The sequence below is a fragment of the Pleuronectes platessa genome, chromosome 12 (assembly GCF_947347685.1).
Source record: "Pleuronectes platessa chromosome 12, fPlePla1.1, whole genome shotgun sequence".
Lineage (NCBI taxonomy): Eukaryota > Metazoa > Chordata > Actinopteri > Pleuronectiformes > Pleuronectidae > Pleuronectes > Pleuronectes platessa.
Genome location: NC_070637.1, coordinates 17,568,499 through 17,592,384, shown reverse-complemented (window position 1 = coordinate 17,592,384; position 23,886 = coordinate 17,568,499). Strand labels below are relative to the sequence as shown.

At 39.7% G+C, this 23,886-nt stretch overlaps 2 protein-coding genes across 2 annotated transcripts; one reads left to right on the top strand and one right to left on the bottom strand.

Moving 5' to 3' along the window:
• Nucleotides 1-158: 158 nt before the first annotated feature.
• Nucleotides 159-5,216, top strand: plek (pleckstrin). The gene is made up of 9 exons (XM_053436649.1): nucleotides 159-365; nucleotides 2,741-2,896; nucleotides 3,030-3,211; nucleotides 3,495-3,586; nucleotides 3,696-3,880; nucleotides 4,060-4,164; nucleotides 4,450-4,533; nucleotides 4,634-4,703; nucleotides 4,827-5,216. Exons 1-9 carry the CDS (start codon nucleotides 324-326, stop codon nucleotides 4,964-4,966), a joined length of 1,056 nt encoding a protein of 351 aa, XP_053292624.1. The 5' UTR covers nucleotides 159-323; the 3' UTR covers nucleotides 4,967-5,216.
• A 13,727-nt stretch (nucleotides 5,217-18,943) lies between these two features.
• prokr1b (prokineticin receptor 1b) lies at nucleotides 18,944-23,606 on the bottom strand. The gene is made up of 3 exons (XM_053436843.1): nucleotides 23,498-23,606; nucleotides 22,404-23,013; nucleotides 18,944-19,649 (listed from the first exon to the last, which is right to left on the bottom strand). The coding sequence occupies exons 2-3, from the start codon at nucleotides 22,868-22,870 to the stop codon at nucleotides 18,944-18,946; spliced, it is 1,173 nt and encodes a 390-aa protein (XP_053292818.1). The 5' UTR covers nucleotides 22,871-23,013; nucleotides 23,498-23,606.
• Nucleotides 23,607-23,886: the final 280 nt, after the last annotated feature.

Genomic DNA, 23,886 nt, shown 5'->3' with positions numbered 1-23,886 from the left:
GAACATTGGTGAGATAGGTATTTTAGACCAAATAAAACATGTCCATAGGCCAATCATGTCTATTTAACCCTAATTATTCAATTTAAAGCTATTAGTGCAACAGCAGCACGAAGCTGTAACTAAAAAACAGAGAAGAGGAAGCTGGGTCACCTTTCAGTCCTGTCACACACCAACACAACTTCCTGCTTGTGAGTCAGTGCTCGTGTGTATTTTGTGGTTTTGACACGGACACAGAGTTCGAGAGAGATAAAAAGAGAGTGTTGCTGGGTACAGCTTGACAGTCACTATAAGAGTTGCAGCCGACAGCAGCGGAGAGCAGAAGAATGGAGCCAGAGGAGATCAGGGAGGGATATTTGGTGAAAAAGGTAAGAGCTGCCAGAAAACACGGTACAAGTCAAAGTTCCTCCTTCGGCTCCGGCATTTGTTTGACCTTGTTCAAAAGTAACAATTAATTTAAAGCAGAAATTACATTCAAATTGGAAATTCTGACATTTTGAAACAGCAGAGATACTTCACAGTGATAAACTCAATATTTATAAGTATATTAGATAAAAAATACTGAATTCTAAGTTGCAATAAAAAGTGTGGGTCAGAGAATAATACTACCACTTTTAAGTTTGCAAACCAAGATGAGATACTTCGGTGGTTTCTGTTTAGTTTATGCATCACTAACTAAAAAGAGTCCAACTTGGATGTTGAAGGTAAGTATTGTTTCACATCACACCACCACTGGCAGGAATAGCTGTGCCGGTGATGAAAGTTGCTGCATAATTCTCACAAACATTATTCGGTTCCTCAGTTGCAACAAAAACTCAAGTTCCTGCTTCTCTTCAGAAACCGCAATAAAACAAGGAACAGGTTTTCTACCAAACTTTCTTTTCGTAGACTGAGCCAGGTGTGACTTTTTGTTTTTTTCCGCCCAACATGAAAACCTCCTGCATATCTATAAACTTTAATTTAATCAACTTGCTTTCCATGCCAAGTTATAGTATTCTTACAAATGTGTGTAACTTACTGTATCACCCTGTGCTCACTGTATGTTATTTTCATTTTGTTATTCCAAAGCACTTTGTTAGATCTTCTGCATTTTATTGTAAGGGCGCCACATCTGTGCGTCATGGTCACAGCTGAGGGCGGTTTCATAAAACATTCATCATCATGGACAGAGTTGTGGAACAGTCAGAGGTGTCAGGAAGAAGTTGATGAGTGGTATGTGAGTTCACACTCTCAAATGTGTTAACTTTTAACACATTTGTTTTTCTAGTTAAGGAAAACCTGTTTTGTGTTGCTCTAAACACAATCAGTGTGTTAGAACATTTAACACATGATGTGTGTAACATATTTCAACACAATTTGTTTTTAGTAACACAAATATGTGTTAAAAATAACAAAAAAACGTGCATAAACGTTTTTTTTTACAGTTTCAATGCAGAAATTGCAATAATATGCTCAAAATAAAACAACTGCATGACATTCAGGTGACATTTATTTAAACCATAAAATCATCTTACATACATAACTTATATACAGATCAAATTAATTTCTTTCACACAAAAATAATAATTTTAAATCCAACAAACTCCCCCAACCAATAATTTACAATATCTGTGGGATACAGAAACAAACATTCTTGGTCTGAGTCAGCAGATGGACAATAAGAAGTTTGGAATATAATAACCCGATGTAAGCTGGTCTGTTTGACAAAAATGACAAAAATGACAACTGTACACAAACTCTTTACAGGCATAAAATATAGTATATACAGTAACGACTCATTTGCAATTGTCAAGTTAGATTTTAATAATTTGTAAAAAATTGAACTGTACAACGGTTTAACATGTCAAACCGTCATCCTGTAGCAGGACTTTGTTGTTCTGAGCCATGATCATTTACTGAGCTGTTTACTGGGATCTCAAAGACACACAACCTTATACTTGTAGACTCCCAAGGCCATCAAAGGAGGTCTCTCTGGGAGACTGGGAATGCTTGTTCCTGTCTAAGATAACCCAACAATATCAATGACGTGTGTGTGTGTGTTTGTGTGTTTGTGTGCGTGTGTCAGTAGATTCGTTGGAAAAACTGAGTCAAAGAAAGAAACTATAACATCCAGATGTAAAACTATTGAACAATTAAGAAAAGACAATTGCCACAAGCTAACCTTACTCTCTATTTAACTATGTCCCCTCTAGAACAACGAGATCATCTACAGCAATTGTTCCTTTCAAATGTAATGAGTTTCATTTAAATGTAATTTTACCATGTTTCTTAAAATTAGTTATTTTATATGAATTACATTTTAACTTTTTTTTATTCTTACTATCATGTATTTATTTGTATCTATGTTGTATATAAAGCACTTTGAGCTGCATTTCTTTTATCAAAGGTGCTATAAAAATAAAGTTTTTTTAGTATTATTATTACTATTATTATAATTATTATAGGCTAAATACCAGGAAGGATCGATTAGACTAACAAGTAAGTCCTGTGCAGGCAAACCCTGGCTACAGTGGCCTGTTCTATATGAGCTTCAAAGATACAACTATGTGTCACATTTACTCCCAAAGGTAAAACAAGACGTTCTGTAATATTTGAGACCAATATCCAGATAAAAGTACGTGACACAAATACCTTCAGTGATTACAGTGAGATGTTAGAATAGGTAGCTCAAATACAACATGACCTTTTTAACAACTATTCTAGCTAAAGGCTTCACATGGTCACCTGTCTCATTCATCTCCAGGGCACAGTGCTGAACTCTTGGAAGGCCGTGTGGGTGGTGCTGTCAGAGGATGGCGTGGAATTCTTCAAAAAGAAAACAGACCGTTCTCCAAAAGGAATGATCCCTCTGAAGGGAGCAGCCCTCGTCAGTCCGTGTCAGGATTTTAGCAAAAGGACGGTAAGAAAGTCTTGAGTATACTTTGAACAACAAAGATTAACAGGAATTGTCATTGTTGTGGATTTTCCTCGTATCTAAGAGGAGAAGGAGAAAACGTTCAAACAGCCTGACTGACTGGTAATGCTCCGTTTAGCTGGTTTTCAAGTTGACCACTGAGAAGAAGCAGGATCACTTCTTCCAAGCTTCACACGTGGAGGAGAGAGAGTTTTGGGTCAAGGACATCAAGAGAGCCATAACCTGCCTGCAGGGGGGGAAGAAGTTCGCCAGGAAGTCGACCAGACGCTCCATCCGCCTGGCCGACACGATTAACCTCACGTACGTTCTGTGACATCTTGCTTGTGAAATGCTGACTGTTGCTGGCTGAATGGACTAATCAAGACATTGAGTCACAGCTAAGATTGAGCCGATGTTAACTGAAAAGTCAGAAGCTGATGAGAAACCTGCAAATCGTATTATTTACTCACAAACACGATATGTGTCTCTGAACATCACACATTCACAGGGTGTTATTTTTACAAAGACAGTTTTAAGACAGGGGGTTTAGTAAATGGTACTCTGTCGTGACTGAAGACAAGTTGTGTTTCCATTGTGTTTGCAGTGAGCTGTACACACTAATGAAAGACCAGGATGATGGAGTGAAAGAGTTGAAACTGGAGCAGGAGAACCGAGTCTTCAATCACTGTTTCACAGGTACTGTTGTCTGGGTTTTATTGATGCCACACGTTTGGAAGCGTTTCTGTTTCTCTCTATGACGTCATAATGGCCTCACCATTTCTCTCTCCTTCACTGTTTTTCTCAGGTGTGACGGTGGTGGATTGGCTGATTTCAATGGAGAAAGCAAGAAACAGGCCTGAGGCCCTTATGTTAGCAGCAGGGCTCCTGAATGAGGGTTTTGTGCAGCCTGCAGGTGACCGGGCCAAAGACGGAGCAGAGAGCGCAGAGCTGACCACCTTCTTAGATCACACAGACGCTCTTTACTACTTTGTAAGTTCAGATGAAAGTCAAACATTACTCGTTTGTTTTGATTGGCTACAGGAGAGCAGAGGAAATCTGTATTCATGTGATTGGAGAAGATCATGAAAAATGAAGCTTTGGCACCTTTAACACATGTATATAAAACAGTATTAGAACGTATTCTATATCTATATGTGTTTTTGTGACAGGCCGACAGTGGGTTCTTCTGTGAAGGCTACTCCAGTGATGAAGATGTGCTTCTGAAGGAGGAATTCAGAGGAAATATCATAAAACAAGGGTGTTTACTTAAACAGGTGAATTTGACTGTGTTTTTCTGATTTGACACTGTTTAATTACACAACTTAGATCTTAGACTTAGATCAAATATGCTAATAAGTATCTCCAGATGAAAGGCCATCTCTGCTATACTGTCCAAATGCAAAACACGTCACATTTATACACTATTATGTGATTAAAAATAACACACACAGCTGGCCAGTTACAGTTATCTCAAGTAACACATTACATCCGCTGAAAGAGGAAGTGTGCTTCACTTTTTTTTTGACATTTCCTTAAACCGTTGTGTTCTTTTATCACAGGGACACAGGCGAAAGAACTGGAAGGTGCGAAAGTTCATCCTGAGAGATGACCCTGCCTTTATGCATTATTATGATCCCACCAAGGTAAAGAGGCAGTCAGCAGTTACCCTCACCCACAGACAGTGCTAAAATCCAGAAAATGAAAAAGTGTGTGTATTTTCTTCCCTTTCTTTCTCCCTGTCAGGGCGATGAGCCTCTGGGCTCCATCCATCTCCGTGGCTCTGTGGTTACGGCGGTGGAGTTTGTCCCTGATGGTGAGTGACAACACCCCCACTGGCTGCTTCCCCTCTGAGGCCGGCAAATATAAAAAGTGTTTACTGCCAGTGTGTTTCTCTTCCCCTTCTCTCCCTTTTTAACTCCCTCTCTCGTCTCTGCAGCCAAAAAATACAACATTGACGGCAACCTCTTCGAGATCATCACATCGGATGAGGTCCACTACTTCCTCCAAGCATCCACCAGCGAGGAGAGAAAGGAGTGGATCAAGGCGATACAGGCGGTGTCAAAGAGTGGCAAATAACAGGAGCACGAGGGGGTGCAGTGCAGCCATGGTTAAACCTACTGATTGTAAAGGCTTGATAGATCACTCATTACATCAAACTGTGTGTCAACCATAGACTGTATATAAACAACTCACAACTAAAACATCTTTATGTTGTACTGTGCCATTACACAACAATGAAAACTTTCTGCCTTCTTTATCAGTCAATCTTGTTTCTGTGAAGTATGTAACTCACCAAAGAGAAATAAATGTTATACATCAAATCTAATTGTATTGAAATGTCGAACTAATGCCTGATTTAAGTTTAGTGCGTCACAGCTCAGTGATATATTGTTAAACCTGTAGCACTTTACACTCCAGCTCAGTAATAACAAGGTTATAAGGTTTAACATCTTGGGAGCAGCACCTGATAACATCATGGTCATTACACAGTGAATAACATTCATATATTGACAACAATGAGAATGTTTTAAGGTTAAGTATGATGTTTTTTTTAATTTTCTATAATACAGCAACCCTAGAACAAGAACCTGAAAGTACCACAGGGAAGAACAGCTTGAAAAAGGAACAGAAAAATGCCACTCTATTTAAATCCTAACGTAGAGTAACAGTTAATGCTAATAGCGAAACACACTGTTTTTAATAATAGTGAGACTGCATAGTTAAGAGGAATAATGCTGGTATCGCTGTCATATAAATACCTTGAAATAATACCCTATTACAGAATTCAAACCTCATTATTATCACCAAGATATGACCTGTGTAATTACCAAGTATTTCTGTGTCCTCTAAATATAAGCCCATATTACCTTGTTAATAAAGACTCAAAGTATTCTGTCCAGATACAATCATATTTTATAACTCATGCATCTGTACATACACAGTTTATTACAAGATACATGCGATAGTTGACTGGCTTGTTAAACTGGCAGCTATTTCCTGAGATATATTACAAACCTAAAGAGAAATATACAGCAGCTGTTTTTCCCTGGAAGTGACACAGTAAAAAAAAAAGTAGATTGTTTTTTAGGTTCAAGGCTTTTTTTTCTGCCTGCTGTGGTTTTACTGATTTCCTCCGTGTTCACTCATCTTTCATAAGTAGGAGATAGTTTGAAATACCATAGAAGCACACGCAGTTCCTGTGTGTGAACTGAACCAACAGCTCGGTGTCATGTTGTGGCTTGCACGCCTACTGCATATGTGAGAACATTTATCAGAGACCGAAATGACTGGCTCAAGCCACAGTATGACTACATCAAAATGGCTACACTAAAAAAATACTTTGACTATTGGTGGCATTTAAAATGATGGTAACTGAGGTCAAAATATTGGGGATGAATAAAAAAAAAAATTGATCATACATGTAACCTTTAATAAAAGTGTTTCCTCCAACATGTCATAGTGTATCACCAAAGAGCACAAGTCATTTTCTGTGATAATACCCAATGACACCAAAAAACCACTTGCTCACTCACACAACTTGTGTTTGTTGTTGTTGTTGTTGTTGTTGTTGTTGTTGTTGTTCTGTTCGGTTTATTGGTGGTTGGCAACCAATGACAAGGTGCATTATTTGCATCTACTGGATCTCATATGTTGTTTTGTCAGTGCCTAGTCTCCACTCTTCATGTGGCAGAGACCGGATTCCTTTGACTCAAAGGAAAAATGCACAGATGTGAATTAGTTATATAAGCTAAAAAACATTATTCATGTTTGATGGAGGAAGTTTTCATGAGAAGAAGAAGGCACAGTTGATGTTTGTTACCACCTGCCAACAAACCAAACAAAGAAGAAGAGTTTTTAAATGATTTGAACCATCATGATTGAATGCGTAGCTTATTTCAAGATTCAATGTGGATTTTATAGGCATTAACTAATTTCAACTGCTGCTTTTACGCCATTGACATAATCTCTTTTGGACACTGAGTCTTGTTTGATTAACAAATTATTATTAAATATTGTTGAATAAAATTAAAACGAAATGACATAATGTAACATTTGCTAAATAATTATTCTTGTTCATCGATCCAAAAACAAACATCAGTGTGGCTGCCAGCATGTGCACGTGTGTGTGTTTTACCTTTTCAACACAGGAGGTCACTATACATCAACCTAAGTCTACTGCGGTGACTCACAGCAAAGTGGGATCTTGGTTTCATTGGTTAGTGGACAATTTGCTGTACTTGGAAAACATGGTGAAAAGTAGGTTAGACTAATCAAACTGTTTACAGATTAGATGGACCCATGCTGTGATATATCGACAGATCCCACATATTGTCTCAGGACCTGGGCTTTGTACATAGCTGCGGACAATCAGAACAAACAAATGACATTAAATTGGACCCCCTGGTGGTCAATTCACACAAATAGGGATGTGGAGCCCATCACACTGGGAAGAAAACACAAACAATTCAATAATGATGCTATCAATGAATGGTCGCCAACTCCCATAGTCAGTCTTTGGTGGTTGTTGATAAAAATCCTGAGTTCGACACCTGATGCCGTGACTACAAATACCCACAACAATTGCTGAGTTTCTTGATGAAAACTATGTGGAAGTACAGAATGCAGCTGAATGTGTTGTGTAGAAAATAAAGCCAAAGAAGTTCTGTTGCACAGTGGGGCTGGATGGTTTCACAAATTGATTTTCAGAGATTTAACCCTGTCTCTGCTATACAAAGTGGAAAAAAAGGGAAGGAGAAAAAGCAGAATCTATTAAAGCTCCCTCACTTGACAAAAGGGAGAAATAAATGAACAAACAAGCCGACACACACAAACACACACAGGAGAGCACTGTTCTTTCAAATCCTGCTCATGTGGATGTTTAAAAATGCTTGATTGTGTCTTCTGTTTTCAGCTACAATCACGTAGCAGCCGCATTAATTATAAAAAATCTATTTTGTTTCAAATAACACTTTTTTAAAACACAGTTACAAAGTGCTTCGCAATCAGCAAGTACAACAAATCTAAACAAGACATGATGAAACAAATTAATTTGCCAGACATAATCAAGAAAGGCTTTCAAAAGTATGTTTTGAAGTAGCCTACTCATTTCAGTATCTGGATAGATGTTACAATGACCCAGATAAAATAATAATGGATTTTCTGGTAGAAGGACGTTCTGAGGTACTTCATTCAGAATAAATAAGATATATGTAAAGGAAATAATCAAAGTAAACAAACTAGGTCAAATCATTTGTTTCAGTAGAAGTGTGTTTTAAAAGGGATTTTAAATTAAGAGGTCATCTTTGTGCTTCTTCAAGTTTTCAAGATTTTTAAAAATCATTACATAATCGTGATATATCTCTGCGAGTCATTTCACTACATAAGTATAACATATTGTTAAGTCTCTTTAACAGGTACCATTTAAAGTGAGCGATACAATCTTTGTCTCACCCATTAACACGAGTTGTGTTGAACCTCTACTGTGTGACTGACACTAAGGAAACACAAAGCAGAGATGACACATCCTGTCATAAGGAAAAGTAGATGACCAAGGTGGCGCTCTGTAAATGAAATGAACCAAAAAGGTTGCAAGAACAAAAGGTCTCGGATAAGGTCAACACTCTTTTGCGGTCTTGACACATGCAAATTCTTCATTGTGAGTTTGTGTCGATGTGCAGTCACAGAGCAGATTACTGAAATGACACAAGATATTAAAAGAACACAAGGAATACCACGTCTTTCTCTCTGGCCTGCAATGAAACAACAAAAGTTTGTATGTGGGATCGATGTGGAGTTTGATACAAGGGAGGAGTTACTTCCTTTGCAAGCCATACATGGCAAAGTCAGGGATATATTGGGGCAACGTGCTTTGAATGAAACCATCTGTGAGTAGCATCATCACTACCATGTGACATCAGACACCTTGCAGTTCCAACTGACAAAAAATTGGTATGGCCTGCGGAGGATGTTGTGAATACTGAAATAGACCTTGTAATGACAGAAAAGCTCCTGATCCACAGCTTAGTGCAAAATGGAAATGGTCCGAAAACATTCAGAGCCCTGATCGCTTGTAAATTACATTTTCAATGTACGCATTTATACAGAGACAGCATCAGGCACGTCAGACAGCTTCTGACTAATCTCTACATTTTTTAACGTAAGTGTTCTAAGAGCCTTTTCTGACCAACAAGGAAAAACATTTACTTTATCCACTACTGAATAGTGAATACTACTGAAAGGAGTAATTTTTACTGCTCTGCTATTCAACAACTTGGGCTTTTAGTGAATCATAGATTCTGCCCAGACGGACTCTTTAAAGCATCTATCATAAGCTGTTACACTAAATATGTCTGCGTGAGTGGACCTGTCACCAATAGAGATTAAAATGAGTGTGTGCTTTCTTTCTGACATCTTCAAAGGTTGTGATGTGGGAGTCAGCAACAAACACACTACTTCCCGGAGATGACGCTTTCTTAGCTCTGCGGAAAGATGTATTTTGAGTACTTCATAATTGATCAAAAAAAAGTAATGTTGCTAAAAAAGAACACCACTATTGACAAACTCTCATTGTTTCACAGGATATACAGTACCTTCCCACCCTGTCAAACATGACAACGCAATGATATGCCACATGAAAACTGAGACACCTGACTTACTGATCCGCATAATGGGGCACTACCTTGTCTTTGATGAAACTAATATATTCAATTTGAAGCTGAGCTTTAATTCAATCATTCAATCCCACGCTTGAGAAAACAATGAATCCACAAAAGCTTCAATCAGAATTTAAAACATAAGATCTGCTGGACGAAGAGGTCGAACTGTTGAGATCAGGGCTAGACTTGCTCCAGCTCGAGATGGGGCTCTGCTGAATGATATGAAACGTTTACTTTGATCATCAGAGACAAAAGATCTCTACCCAGTCAAACACAGATTGATAGAGATGATCTTTTCTTCCATCCATTTTGAGACGCTTGAGGAATATTTTGTGTGGCATTTCATATCCATGAGAAGCACACTATAACACAGTGGGCATTGGGTCACAATCATGCAGTTTCTATATGTGAAGCCAAGGCAATGGGTCGGAAAAGGCATAAATCTGTGTTGCATTATGAGCAGAGGACACAACAGGAGGATGGGTGCAGCCACTTGGAAGAAAAGCAGAGGAAGATGTGGAGGGGATAGAAGGGAAGGAGGCTCCCTCCTGCATCTAAAGCAGATTTGAAAACAAGAGACAATTTCAGATCAACCATAGGCCTGTTTGTCCTCCTGAAGATCTGGCTGAGGCGCAGCGTTGAGCAATATTACAAACTCAGTACATCATTAAAAGTCCTTGATGATTTGCTTGTGTTGTCTACATTTGAATTTATGAACTTATTTTCTGTTTTAATTTGATTTCTGTGGACACCACCTTTCCCTCATTTCTCCCTTTTTCCTTTCCTCAGGATTACTCACGAGCAAACATGCTTCTGAATAACTTCAGATGATTTACTCAACTAAATCAATACATATTTAGAACTCTGGGGTACCAGACCATCTTAAATGAAATAACATCTTAATCAAGGTACCTTGCTCTACTAATGTGCTTGATTTCCATGGATAGAGTCTCGGCAGCACCCCAAAGTGTGGAGTGCTTTATGGTTGCATTCGCCTTTTTGCCTTTTCTTCTTCATCACATGGTGACATTCAACATCTTTGCTCCTCCATGTGGAAAAACTCAAGGTTCCCCATGGGAGGACACACTGTGGCTGATCCATCCCACAGTGAGCTGTTTTACATATTATTGCCTCAGGTTTTCCGGGGAGAAGCTGCTTAGAAGGATTTTTGGATAGAATATATCTAGCCTGCTGCCATTGATGGATAAAACATTTTTTTATGAAAGGACAAATTTGATTGAATTTTGTGCAAACGTGAACGCGTGATTCGAGATTAATCTTTCCTCTTATCCCATTTAGGTCCCTCCATTTGTCATTGTCTAACTGCAAAACCAATTAATTAATGACGTGATCCCTCCCCTGACCTCTGACCTGTAATAATAACCCTTTTGAAACAAAGTGCAGCTGTGGTACTGTGTTGAAAACCCTTTTCCATCCCTGCCATCTCGATCCTAAGCACAAAATTACTTATTTATCTTCCCAATATTCCCCTTTCCTCAACTGAGAGAGGGGGGTTGTTACTGTGAGAGGAAGTTGCCTGTTAGAGACCAAAGCCAACATGTTTTTTGTCCTTTCTTCTGAGCGGTACAGTCATCCAGTGTGATGCACTTTGAGCTGACCTGTTTGGTTTTACAACGAGCAACCTGTCAACTTGACATTTTAAAGGTCATGCTGGAAGCGACCTCAGTCAGAAATATCTACTTTACACTCAATAAATATATATTCTGACTGGATGACATCACCTCAGTTTGTCTTTGAATACGAACCAAGAGCAACAATTCTATTATATTAATCATAGTATTGACATAGGCTCCTATTTCATGTTAATTCTATCATCCCTACAATAATGAAAATGATGTTAGTTACAGCAGTTGGCAACAAGTGGATAAAGTGGATGTTTACTTTACCAGAACATGAATAACAAGAAGGCAAAGCTTCCTCACTATGAATTTAATAGGATCACATTCAGAGGTTCATCTATTGACTGTCTAAAGCTATTGAGACTTAAAACCATTTTCTGTCGTGTGAAGTTACGAAATTCACAATTTGCTTTTTATCTCAACAATTGGAAATCTGTACTAATTGTCTGGATTGAAAGTCTAGCTGATATCCCATTCAAATGGTTCCACAAACAGAGTGTGGGGGTATGTTTATGACACTGTTCTGACCCATATTCTTATATATTATTAATTTAAGTTAATTCTTCTCTAATAGTCCTATTATTAATCTATCATAATTATTTACAAAGGATGTGATACATTTATATCTGTATACCTCAATGCATTTCTATATATATTTAATACAAGCAAACGGAATCAATTATTTCTGTATTTTTATTTGTACTAATAAATCCTGTAGGATCTTAAACATTTCACACTCACACTGAACACACATGCACTATGTCTCATATTTTTCTTTTCCCCTCTCTTATTCCAGGAAGGGAAGCTATTTCCAAGGCCAGCAAACCAAAACACTTAATTTTCTATTACTCTGAAGGCCTCTCTTTTGCACCAGAGGGGCTCTTTGGATTTGTGCTGCAACTGTCCAGCCCGCAACAAATGACCAAAACAATAGAGGGTAAAGAAGCGAGCTTGGTCAAAACAGCACGTACATGATAACAAATGTAAAAATAGGGCTATTATTTAATAACCTTTTTGTTTTAGTGGAATTTATCAACAATTGCTACGTCTTTTCCAATGTACCTGAATATGTTGGATCAAAATAGGCCTAAAGGAAATTTTATGTTATAATAGACGATTAAGGATAGAAAATCACAGACAAATAGCAATCTCTTTTCAGCTCTGATACACTCGCTATCCTAAAGTAATCAGAAATAAATTCCTCATATCAACAGAGTGTCTGACCATGTCCTTCTCTTTACTGCAGATGGTAACAAACATATGTAATCGACACAGGCCTCAATCCTGCAGGTGTTTGAGCTGGTGGGATTGATATTGATGGAGGGTGCTGGCAGGGAATTGAGACGTGATGAGAACACCTGCTTTGCTTTGCTTACTGGTTCCACAGTGGCTACCATCAGGACCTCGACAGGCTGTCATCACTACGCTGTCAACATCCTAAGAGCATGGAGCCACAGATACTTGTCATGACGTCATGGGACAGATGATTTATTATTGATGAGTCAAAAACTCTATATTTTGCTCAGCTGGAGGAAGATTTGAATGACATCTACACTGGGCCTTATTTACGCCCTGCAACCTTATCACGGTTAAGTTTCTCCAATGGAAACATTTAAATTACTGACAAACAGAAGATTTGAATCACCTGTATGGTCGAAATGTGCAGTACTGCAGGATCAATTTTCAAACGCCCTCGTGCAACTAAGACAACAGGGAGCAAATGCCTAGTTTGACTTTAAAGAACAAACACGTTATATATTATATGTAAGTGAAAAATACGACCAATTTTAAGAACAATCAACAACAGGGTTGGGCTTCAAATAAAAACACATCACTTTTTCTGAGTTCAACCATTGACGTTTGGAGACGCCAGCAGAACAAAGGTCAGGGGGACAAATGGGCGGTTGTTCATTTAAGCTGTTAATGAAACAGTATTGATCTAATTGTTCTCCGGTTAGAACAAACCGAGCCTGAAATCAGGATCATTATTCATGATCGACCAATGATTTGCTGTCACACAACATCTTCCTGCCGGCAAAGCTTTGGGCCATGTGAGGTTAGGGAGGAGCACATAAAACTGCTATTAAGAGATGGCGGCCTCGATGGCCTGGTTTGATGTCTAATGGCAAGATGTCCTGATGATCTGCAGAGGAAAACCATGCCTCTGTTTCTTCATGAAAGGGAACGGAAAGTGGAGGGAAAAAGCTAATTTTCCTTCCTTTAGAGGAAGCACTCTCATCCTCGTCTTATAGGAAGAGGCAGGTGATTGTTGGCTTGCCTATAATCACAAGAAAACGGTTGTCATTTTTGTATTGAAACCTATAATTGGGCTACTTTCGAGCTTGCAGAGGACGATAATGCACCAACGGAGCTTTGTGCAGGGGGAATTTGGAACAAACAGAACGAGGGCAGGGAAGTGGGTGATGCTATGTAATCCTGATTCGTGTTGACAGGGCTTTTTACAGAGAGTCTGGGTCAACATTGGTGTGAATCCAAGCTGACTGCAGCTGTCAGCGAATATTCCAGCTAAGTTTTTAGAGCCAACTAACAGACTCGCTTTAAGATTGCGAGTCTTAAAGCTGGATTTTCAGTGGATATGTTTCATGCGGAAATGTCGTATCACAGTTGGTGGCATAATCAGGCTCATTGTAAGAAGTTGAGTCACACTGAAGATAGATGTGGCAGAATAACGGAGGACCAGGGAAAATACACATCATCAACCAGCAGATCGACATTGGCACTGTTTGCACAGGGTGCAAATTGAGCCCCTTCTTGAAAGTCAAGCATTGTCAGAATGCCACATGATATCTGCACAATGTTTTCAGTCAGGTGTGTCCCGAGTTCATCCGGCTGGAACATGAGTATTTCCTGGTGCCCAACAAAAATAATCATTCCAGGAACGTTAAAATAATTACAATTAAGGGAATATTGTGCCAGGTTTGTGATATTTTAATCCAATCTGGAGTGTTACATCACGTTACAGAAGACACAACTCAGGTTGGACCAGGAAATGTTGTACGTACTGACGTATTCCCACAAAATCCAATATTCATTCTTTGAAATCCTAAGCACGCATTAAACTCAATGGAAATACATGACACACCATCGATTATAGTACAGCCTGCAACCAAAATCCCCAGGTGATCGGGGTACACGGATATACTGTCAGATGTAATCTTATAGAATTCTAATCCTGCATTTCTTCTGTAATGTGAAGTACGGGCGATAAAAAACACCTCAGTCCTAACACTTCCGCCACAGGGGCCAGTGCGCGCAGACTAATGGGGACAATAAGCAAGGGCTCTGATCATGATACATAAACATTTCCAAGCATTGACCAACAAGGTTGCGAGAAAATTTGCATAAGAGGCGACGATCCTCACAAAAAAGGTCAGCGTGTGCAAGTGAATGTCTTCCAGATAATATCTTACTAATACTTTTCACAGACGGCAGCTTGTTAATCTGTCTGTGTTTGTGTTAGATTCTGAATGCTCTGAAAAATGGTTGTAAAACCATTCTTATAATTCTAAATAATTATTTCAATTCATTGTTCAAAACATTTGTAATTAATGAATTGTAATGTGATTTAAGCTTGAAGGTTCACCACTTCTCTGTTGCTTCACATCAAAGGGGCAACGATAAAAGCACTGCTACTGTACTAGCAATATATAGAACATGTAAAAGTCAACAAATCCCATTAGTCCATATCTCCCAACATGCATTTAGCTATAAGCCGCAAGACCATTTGTGGCTAAAATACATATCAAAAAGAGCCAGAGCTCAACATGAATGAGCCTTTTATAAACATTGAACATTGACATGCTCCTGACATGTCTGTCAAACATGTGTCCATTCAAGTTTGTAGAAATCATTTTATTACAAATATTTGGCTATTAACAGTACAGAAAAAACTATATATACTTGTAGGTATGATTTGGTCCTTCTATTTTTAATCTATTTAAATCCTTTGTAAATTGGTTTATGGATTTTAATTTTGATGAATGAATAAATCAAAAAACTTTTTATACTATTATAGTATAATGGATACTATGGATATAATATTCTTCATGAAAATGTTACTAGCTGGGTTACGTGTTAAATATTAAAAACACATTCAATTATATAAGATAGAATACATAAGACATGTCGACTGTACAGATTTATTCACCCACAAGGCTGTGCAATAAACATGAAAACACAAATTAAACATTTGAGATAAATAACACAAATGTGCTCAATAAATCTCTCTCAAAATCTTACGGCAATAAAATTGACCACAATTAAAATCAAACAGATATGTCCAGGTTGGTCTTTTCATGTTTTAAGATATACAATTTTACCACAGTTATACTGAGTTCAACCAGTGGCTGGGACACTTGTTACCATTATTCCAAATGACAAAGACACCTCGATTCTTCAGCACAGTTTTCCCCGAGAGGAAAAGCTAACTCTCAAAGCTCTGATGTGACGGCTGTTGCCACCTGCTTGTGAGCAAGGCAGGGCACCTCGTCGCATGTGCTCCAGTATGTTTAGATCACCGCAGTAGGGAGCAACCCCTCCATGCTCATGTCGAGCTCTACTTTGCAGTGCTGCACACGTTTGTTAATACCGTCCCTTACCTCGAGGGATTCAGACTCAGAGTCAGAGTCAGACTTCAGATGTCAGAGATTCTGTATTCTGTGGAGGTTCAAACGTTTCCACTGCACCTCAGCTCCGCACATCCTTAAACCCAGAACAACCCAGAGCCTGTTTCATTGTTTTGTCCTTGTGTTTGGATATATCTGTGGTGAGGGTCTGCTTGAACCTCAGTGTGAAGTGCCATCAAGTGGGAAGCACCGCTGACCCTCTAAAAACCTCTCTTACTTACTCTGCTGATAATGTCACTGAAAGTCATGAGTCTCACCTGAGAGAGAGAGAGAGAGAGAGAGAGAGAGAGAGAGAGAGGGGGGGGGGGGGTACCTGCAAGGCTCCAGCAGTTTGTCCAGCTCAACCTTTGTTGGCATGGTGACGCTGGTTTTCTGCAGAGTGCCAGTAGATAAATTAGTGGCTGTTGCTTTCACTTAGACTCGCTCCCCCAAGTCGACAAATCTTGTGCAAGTGACTGAATCATGTGTGTCTTGCTGTTTGTTCGAGTACTGCAGGGGTGAGCCTGAAGGGCTGAGAAGCTGCGACAGAGCTTTGACTGCTACTTGTGATGCATGGTGAGCGTTCACCTGGCAGCTGTCTTTCCTGCCTTCACTTTATTCTCGACGCCGCTGCTCTGCCACGGCCGTACATTGTTCGCTACACCTCAGCATGGCGCTCGCCTTGCACGACTGTGGAAGGATTTGATTGCAGTCTCCGCAGTTAATTGATCTGATGGGCCGGAACCTCAAAGCAGCCATGATTTCCCCAGTGGTTTTAGACTGTCACTGTGAGCCCCGCCTACTTAGTTTGTCTTGTCCTCTCTGTTTCGAACACCTCCTCTGTCCTAGTCAGTGGTTAATTGTTGACAGCTGAGGGAGATGTGTTAGATGTGTACTTGGTTTGCACGTGTTGTCGTGGATGTCCTCCTGTGATAATTAAACTCAGCTTGACAGTAAGCAGTCACAGCGTTAGTTGAGTGGAGCTGGCAAATGGAACTTCCCATGAAAGGCTTTTCTCCGTCTTGCACTAATTTAAATAGTGAAGACGGACTTCTTTGAATCCGCTTGAATTGAAGGTGATTACTGGTGTTAAAAAAATCTTGCATTAACAGCTGCATATGTACATATTGTATATATATATATTAAGAAATACATGTATCAATGTATTAAAGTAAGGTCTAAGAGATGCATGTGTAAGGACAAGGATGATAATATGAAAGATATCTAATTTCCTATGGTGGCAGTGAACTGAATATTAAAGTTTTGTGTGCGTGAGTGTGCTCCTAATTTGGTGTGAATGAAAGAGCAGATGTTGTTTGTCGGTTTGACAGTATTGTTGCACTTTTTCTAGCGGGAAAAAAGTAAACAGGCATCGAGTCATTAGAGTCACACGGCCTCATTATAAAACTGTTCGTGCCACATCTGAAAAGGTGAACCTCTATGCCTGAGGGAGGGCAGGATGGTAATGACAGTAGCTGATACGCATTGTCCTCAACCCCGCCTTGGGATTGTTGAACTCTGACTCAGATGTTCTCCTGCTCATCTTAATAGATTGGCGGCTGAGCCATCGTGTATCATGCCTCTTAACCCTGTGTGCTGAAACAGGTCCATATCCAACCATGAGCAGGACAAGTGGTTTAAGATAGCCTGCTTCACAGCTTCATCTCTGCCCCAAACCCCCTTAAATGTGAGGTAAATTATTTAATCTTGAGGGAAAAGAGAAGATGAAAGCTTCACCCGCTTTTTCCAGCATGAAAGTACATGATTCCAAACGCATACCGCAAAGGAGAGAAGAACTTGGCAAGCACTTCTATCATTATTTAAATTGATTTACATGCCATACATATTCAGTTTCATCAGTTTCTCATATTCCCCCCCAAAAAACAATGTTCATAAGTTCTTGACTTCCCCACAAACTCAGCCATGCATAATCAGGTTAAAGTCAAATGTATGTGCTTCTACCCTGGCCTTCATGTACAACACAGATCTGACTATGAACAGATGAGATACCAAGTGTCACAACTGCTGTAAAGCAGATCTGAAACATGTATAGAATGTGTAGTTAACATGTCCAAATAGTTATCTTAAAACCGATGATATCAACATTTCTCACATTTTTATCGAAAAATACAAATATTTGGAAATAAGGCCCGATGCAGATTATTCAAAGCGGATATGCCGTGTAGATGATCTTTGTCCAGTTACAATGCTTTGCAGCTCTCCAGACAGATGCTCAGAATAATAGAGTAACTCTATAGTGTACAATTAAATGTACTGGGTAAAATACACAATGCACCCCCAAGCAGTTGAAAACTAAACTTTAAGTTGCTAACTAGCTCTAGTAGAACTCTTATGGGCCTCCAAGGTGCATCAGCCCACAAATGTTTTAGGCCAGGGTCATGAAGATAACGGATAACTATGATAACCAATGATACGATACACGTAACTTACACACAGCACATGAATTGTGAAAAGTTTTTCTCCCCAGTATCTTGTCATTTATTAAGTGTTTCTCTACAAAGAAAACATGCAAGCAAATGGTCTCTTTTTAAAGACACATTCTCAAAGAAATAAATGAATCTACGACTTTTAAAAGAAGTGGTAAATATGCTGGATGTTTCCTGTACCTCAGTTACACAAAATTACACAATAATCACATCTCTACAGAAAACCCCTGAGCAGTTACCTTCAGAGAAAACACAACATTTAAAATAGGAAAGCGTCACTCAACGAAAGCATTTCTTTAACATTAATCTTTTTTTTGACATTACTGAAATTACAACAAAACAGGTAAAGGAAATACAATACAATCGTTAGAAGCCTCAAGATCTTCTATATATTTCGAAAATACGACAAATTACAATATTTCCTAATGCATGCACAACAATTACATTCACATGATGGCCCTAACAGAAGAACTGTACCTATTAACAAAGAAAGTTTGAGCTCTGCTGCCCCATTAAACCTTGTAGTGTGCGGGTTCCACTTATTTCTCTGCTTCATGGTGCTTGAGATCTATACCAACTATGTTAAACACGAGGCAATTTCACCATCGATACTGTCGGTTATGTGTTTTCTGTAGATCAATAGTCCCAATGACTCTGACTGCTCGACAACAGGTCTTCCTCCTCTTCATCTCAACTGAATACATTCAATCTCCTCTGTCACAGGCATGGAGGAGGTCCTAATCTCCAGCTCATCCACGGTCTTACTGGGGGCATACGTCGACCTCCAGCGCAGCAGCACTATCTTCTTCAGGTGCTTCACTGTGTTGTTCTTGACGCTCACAAAACAGAAGGTGTTGATCATGCTGTTGCTCATGGCAATGCACTCGATGATGTAGAAGGCCACCAGCGAGTTCTTCTGTCTCGAGATCAGCGTCGGGTAGAAGTCCCTCAGGATGCTGTAGCCGTAATACGGGGCCCAGCACAGGATGTATGCCGACAAGATCCCGATGAGGACCATCACCGTCTTGCGGCGACAACGCAGCCGCTTCCGAATCTGCTCCGTCTGGAAACCCGGGACGTTCTTGAACCAGAGCTCACGGGAGATTTGGGCGTAACACATGGCCATGATGATCACAGGCCCCACAAACTCCACGGCAAAAACCGCCAAGAAGTAGGAGCGGTAGTAGGCCTGCTTGTCCACGGGCCAGATCTGCGCACAGAAGATTTTGTGAGTGGTGGGGCTGGTGCCGCCATGAGGGTACATGGTCTCAGAGGCAAAGTAGGCGGAGGGAATGGAGATCAGAATGGGAACAACCCAGACTCCTGTTATCAGGCAGTAGGCGGTTTGGTACTTCATACGAGGCCTGAGTGGATGGACTATAGCCATGTACCTGCAGAACACAGACACATTATTGCATTGAGGATAAATCATATAATATATAATACAATACAATCAAGCACTCAATGTAACAGTCTGAGTGTGAATGGACGCAAGAGATTTTGCTCTGACTCATCCCCAGAAGATTGACGTTCAATGCACCATGCTCCATTATTCAGTGAAGTGAATGTTTCATATTGGTAATAAAGTTATTTATATGGAGCTTTAGGCCCAAGCTGTAATCTAAATGTAAATCAATATAATGGCAATAAAATCGAAGGAAATTAATATCAATACATTAACATGTTGGATACAGATATCATCAAAAAATTACAAAAAAACTAGTATTTTATTTAGAAATAAAATATTTAGAGATTCCAGATACATGTTTTTTAATACATTAAACATCATTTGGACAAAATGATGCTCAGACATTGAGAGTATTTATGAACAATTACTGTCATGAACTGCGGAAAGTTATTTTTTTTATGTTGAAGCAACTTAAATGAAACATGTACATATAAGGGACTGATATTTTGATGCAATTTGCACATATGCATGTATATCAGTCCCCTAAAACATGTCCAACGTCCACTGAATTTAAATGTGGTTTTGATAAGGGCACCGGGGGAGGCATGCTCACTTTAAAGCCATTCTAGTTCTGCATTTAAAGAGCTGGAGATGGGAGGTGTAAAGAATAGAAATGGGAGAGGGAGCTTGTTAGTCTGGCTCTGATATGATTGGAAAAAATTATATATCAGTGTGTGTGCTGTGTTTTTACATAATGTTCCCCTGATTTTTTACCTTTACTTACACTGGAATAAAAAAAACTGTCATCTATCTATCTACTTTAAATTCTCACAGCAGATGAGGATGCTGTAGAATTATATTGTGTATAACGTATTGAAATTCAGGATATTTTCTTAATTAGTGTAATAATAAAATTGATTAGTGGCTAAGACGTATGATTGAAATGTATCTTTTAATAATTCAAATTAATTAAATTTTCCTGGTCTCGTCAACATGGTCAAAATATTAATTTCTGATGTTTTCCTATTCAGTAATTTCAAAGTACCCTACAATAAACCCTTGAATATGTAACATTTGAATGTAGGTGATCTGTTCTAGTTTGGCTGCAGTCAGTACACTGCTGCTGTTTGTCAACACCTGAATGCTCCAACAGTCACAGGGAAATTATAGACTTAACAATAATTCATTGTCATTATTTGGGGGGCAACCCTCCCCTGCCTCAGCGTTGTGTTTCAGGCTCAAAACAAATAACACTCTTGCTCACAAAGCATCTTAAAAATCTGAGCCAGGCTCCTTAAGACTCCTCGGGTGTTAAGAGCACTCATGCTCAGAGAGAGAAGCAGTGTTATCATGGGTTGTGTAACTATGACCTGCTCCTCTCAAATGCAATGCAACAAACTTTGCTGTTGTTGCTCCAGTGGCCTTTTCAGTTTTTCACCGCAGATATTCTGTGATAGCGGGAGAAGCACAGACTACGGCTCCGTTCTTCTCAAGAGAACGCGAATGAAACCCAGCCATCATTCAGCATAATATTTTGACCTGATCTATTCTTTGATGGGTCAAGATTTCTGCTGGCCATTTTTTGTTTCAGGACTGTTTTTTCCTCTGTCCCCTAACTGATGGAACATGCCCATTGATTGCACCTAAGGCCCCCTGACTCACATCTGAGGGAGGGGGGTTATATTCCTCACTTTGTATTTTACCTGTTCCTTCATGAAACTGCACAGAAAACTACAGGAAAATGTTCATACTTCAGGGGTCACGTCTGAAATCAGCTGAATATAACTTACACTCTAATAAAAGCACTGCAGGTGTCTTGAATGAAGCCATGTGGACTCAAATTCAATATGCTTCAATTTTATTTGCATGAGGCCAAATCCAAACATAGATTAACTCAATGTTCTTCTCATAGTTACTTCGAGACCATACAAAATTTTACAGGCACCCAACAGTTCTCTCAATGAGCAAACATAGAGCAAAACATGACTCAATGTGGGGATAACAGCGATTTCTATAAATCTTGACCCATTCTCTAGAGTCTTTTAATATTAGATATTTCTGCATGGAAACTACATGTTTACTTGTTTTACACACGTATTAGGAATGTTTCAACCTGTGCCAGAGCTCTACATTCACATAGCTGGCAAAGATAGAGAAGGAAACACAAATGAACTCAAGATGCCTGTTGCATGCTGAGCCGAGTAGCAGGGGAGCTGGAACCTCACAATCAAAAATGAATCAAGGCACATGTTTGTGGTCTCTGAAGTACTGGTGATAGCGTGCATAAATTAATTAACAATAAATAAAAAGTAAATCTCAACACTCAAATATAAGTGGCAGCACGGTGCCAGGAAAGGGATTTGAATCACTAATGGCTGTGAAGCAGTATGGAGTCGAACCCCTGTGACTAAGCTTGCAGTATAACAAGCTCATAAAAGCCATCTTCATTCAAAAGAACAAGATCAAATCGGTTGCCTGTTTTAAATATCAAAAATCTCATGGACATTGATAATGTCAAACAAAGACCAGAGACAATATTGCAGGATAAAAAGCTACAGCTGTAGAGCAGTGTGATTATTCAGACCCTTGTAAGGACCCTTGAGGAGAGAAAATAATACTGAAACAAAAACGTGGATTCAAATCTTTGTCAGCAACGCCTCAAGATTTTGGTAAGAGGCAGTGACTCATTGAATTGAACACGAGGGTATGCTCACATGGACATACCAACCAGACCCACCTGTCGACGGCGATGGCGAGCAGAGCGTTTGTGGACACGTAGAGTGACACCGTCCGCAGGTAGTTGACGGAGGAGCACAGCACCAGACCGTGGCTCCAGGAAAGCTGTTTCACCACGTAGTAGTCCACCAGGAACGGGCAGCACACCACCGCCACGATGAAGTCTGAGATGGCCAGGTTGGCGAGGAGCAGGTTGGTGAGGTTGCGGAGCTTCTTGTAGCGGGTCAGCGTGGCAATGAATATGAAGTTTCCCATCCCACAGACGAGCATTATGCAGACGAGGACCGTTCCAATAACAATGGTGGCCACAAAGAAGGCCTGGCCCTGCGTGGTGTCTTGGATGTCATTAGGAGAGATGCCATAGTCCGTATCGTAGCTGTCCATATAGTGATCGATTTGTCCTGTTGGGTGACTCTCCTGCATCTCTGTATACGCTGCGACCAAGTGGCTGATGTTGGAGTCCCCCATGTCTTGGTACACGCTCTTACTTTGGTTTAAAGGAACAAACAGATCCAACACATCAGGTGGAAATTCTCATGGATTCCTCAATTCAGTTGTGTGAGCACGTAGGACAGCGAGTCCATGGCTGAGTCATCAGCAGCACCTATTCGCTTGGAACAGGAAGTTCCAATTTCAACGTTACTCATTCAAAAGCAACAGATCATCAAAAGAGATTGAACCGATAAAAACAAATCTGTTGCTACACAAAACAATTCATCTGTTTGTCGACGTATCAAAAACCAAGACAGCAAAATATTATCACAGATTTAAAATCCTGATCTTTGAAATCTGAGGTATTTCTCGGTAAAATACACCTAAGTTACTCTCGAGGACGTCACATACACGATATAAAATACATAGTAGTGACAATTAAATACAATAAAGAAGCACCTGCTGAGCTGGACAAATAATGGGACTAAGGGCTGAATTACGCTGCAGGGGGTCTTCATTGGGAGTATTAAGCTCTTCATCTCAGAAAGGAAAGAACAAGTGAATCTAAATTCAACAGCATGTAAAAGGAGATTCTGTCGTTTCCTTTGAAATAACACAAATAATCAAAACACAACACAAATCTTAAATATTTCAGACACTTACCAGAAAATGTTGCGGATGCTCCTTCAGCGCGAGACACTGTCAGGTTGATAATTATATTTTCTCTGTGTGTGTCAGATCCTGTATCATCCCTGCAAACACACACACAGACACACACACACTGCTGCTGCTGCTGCTACTGCTGGTGCTCCTGCTGGACCGCGTCGTTCCTGTGAGGAGAGGGAGAGAGGGAGAGAGAGAGAGAGAAAAGAAAAAGTTGCCCGTTTTTTTCTCCTCCTCTGCCTGACGAGTGCTCAGAGGAAAGAACCACATGTAACGTCTCTAATCGTGTGTGAGAGAGGATGCTCTGTGGGTGTGTGGGTGTGTGGGTGGCTGGGTGGCCACAGGATGTGAAATCAGTTGAAAGTTACATGCGTGTCTATAAATAAGAA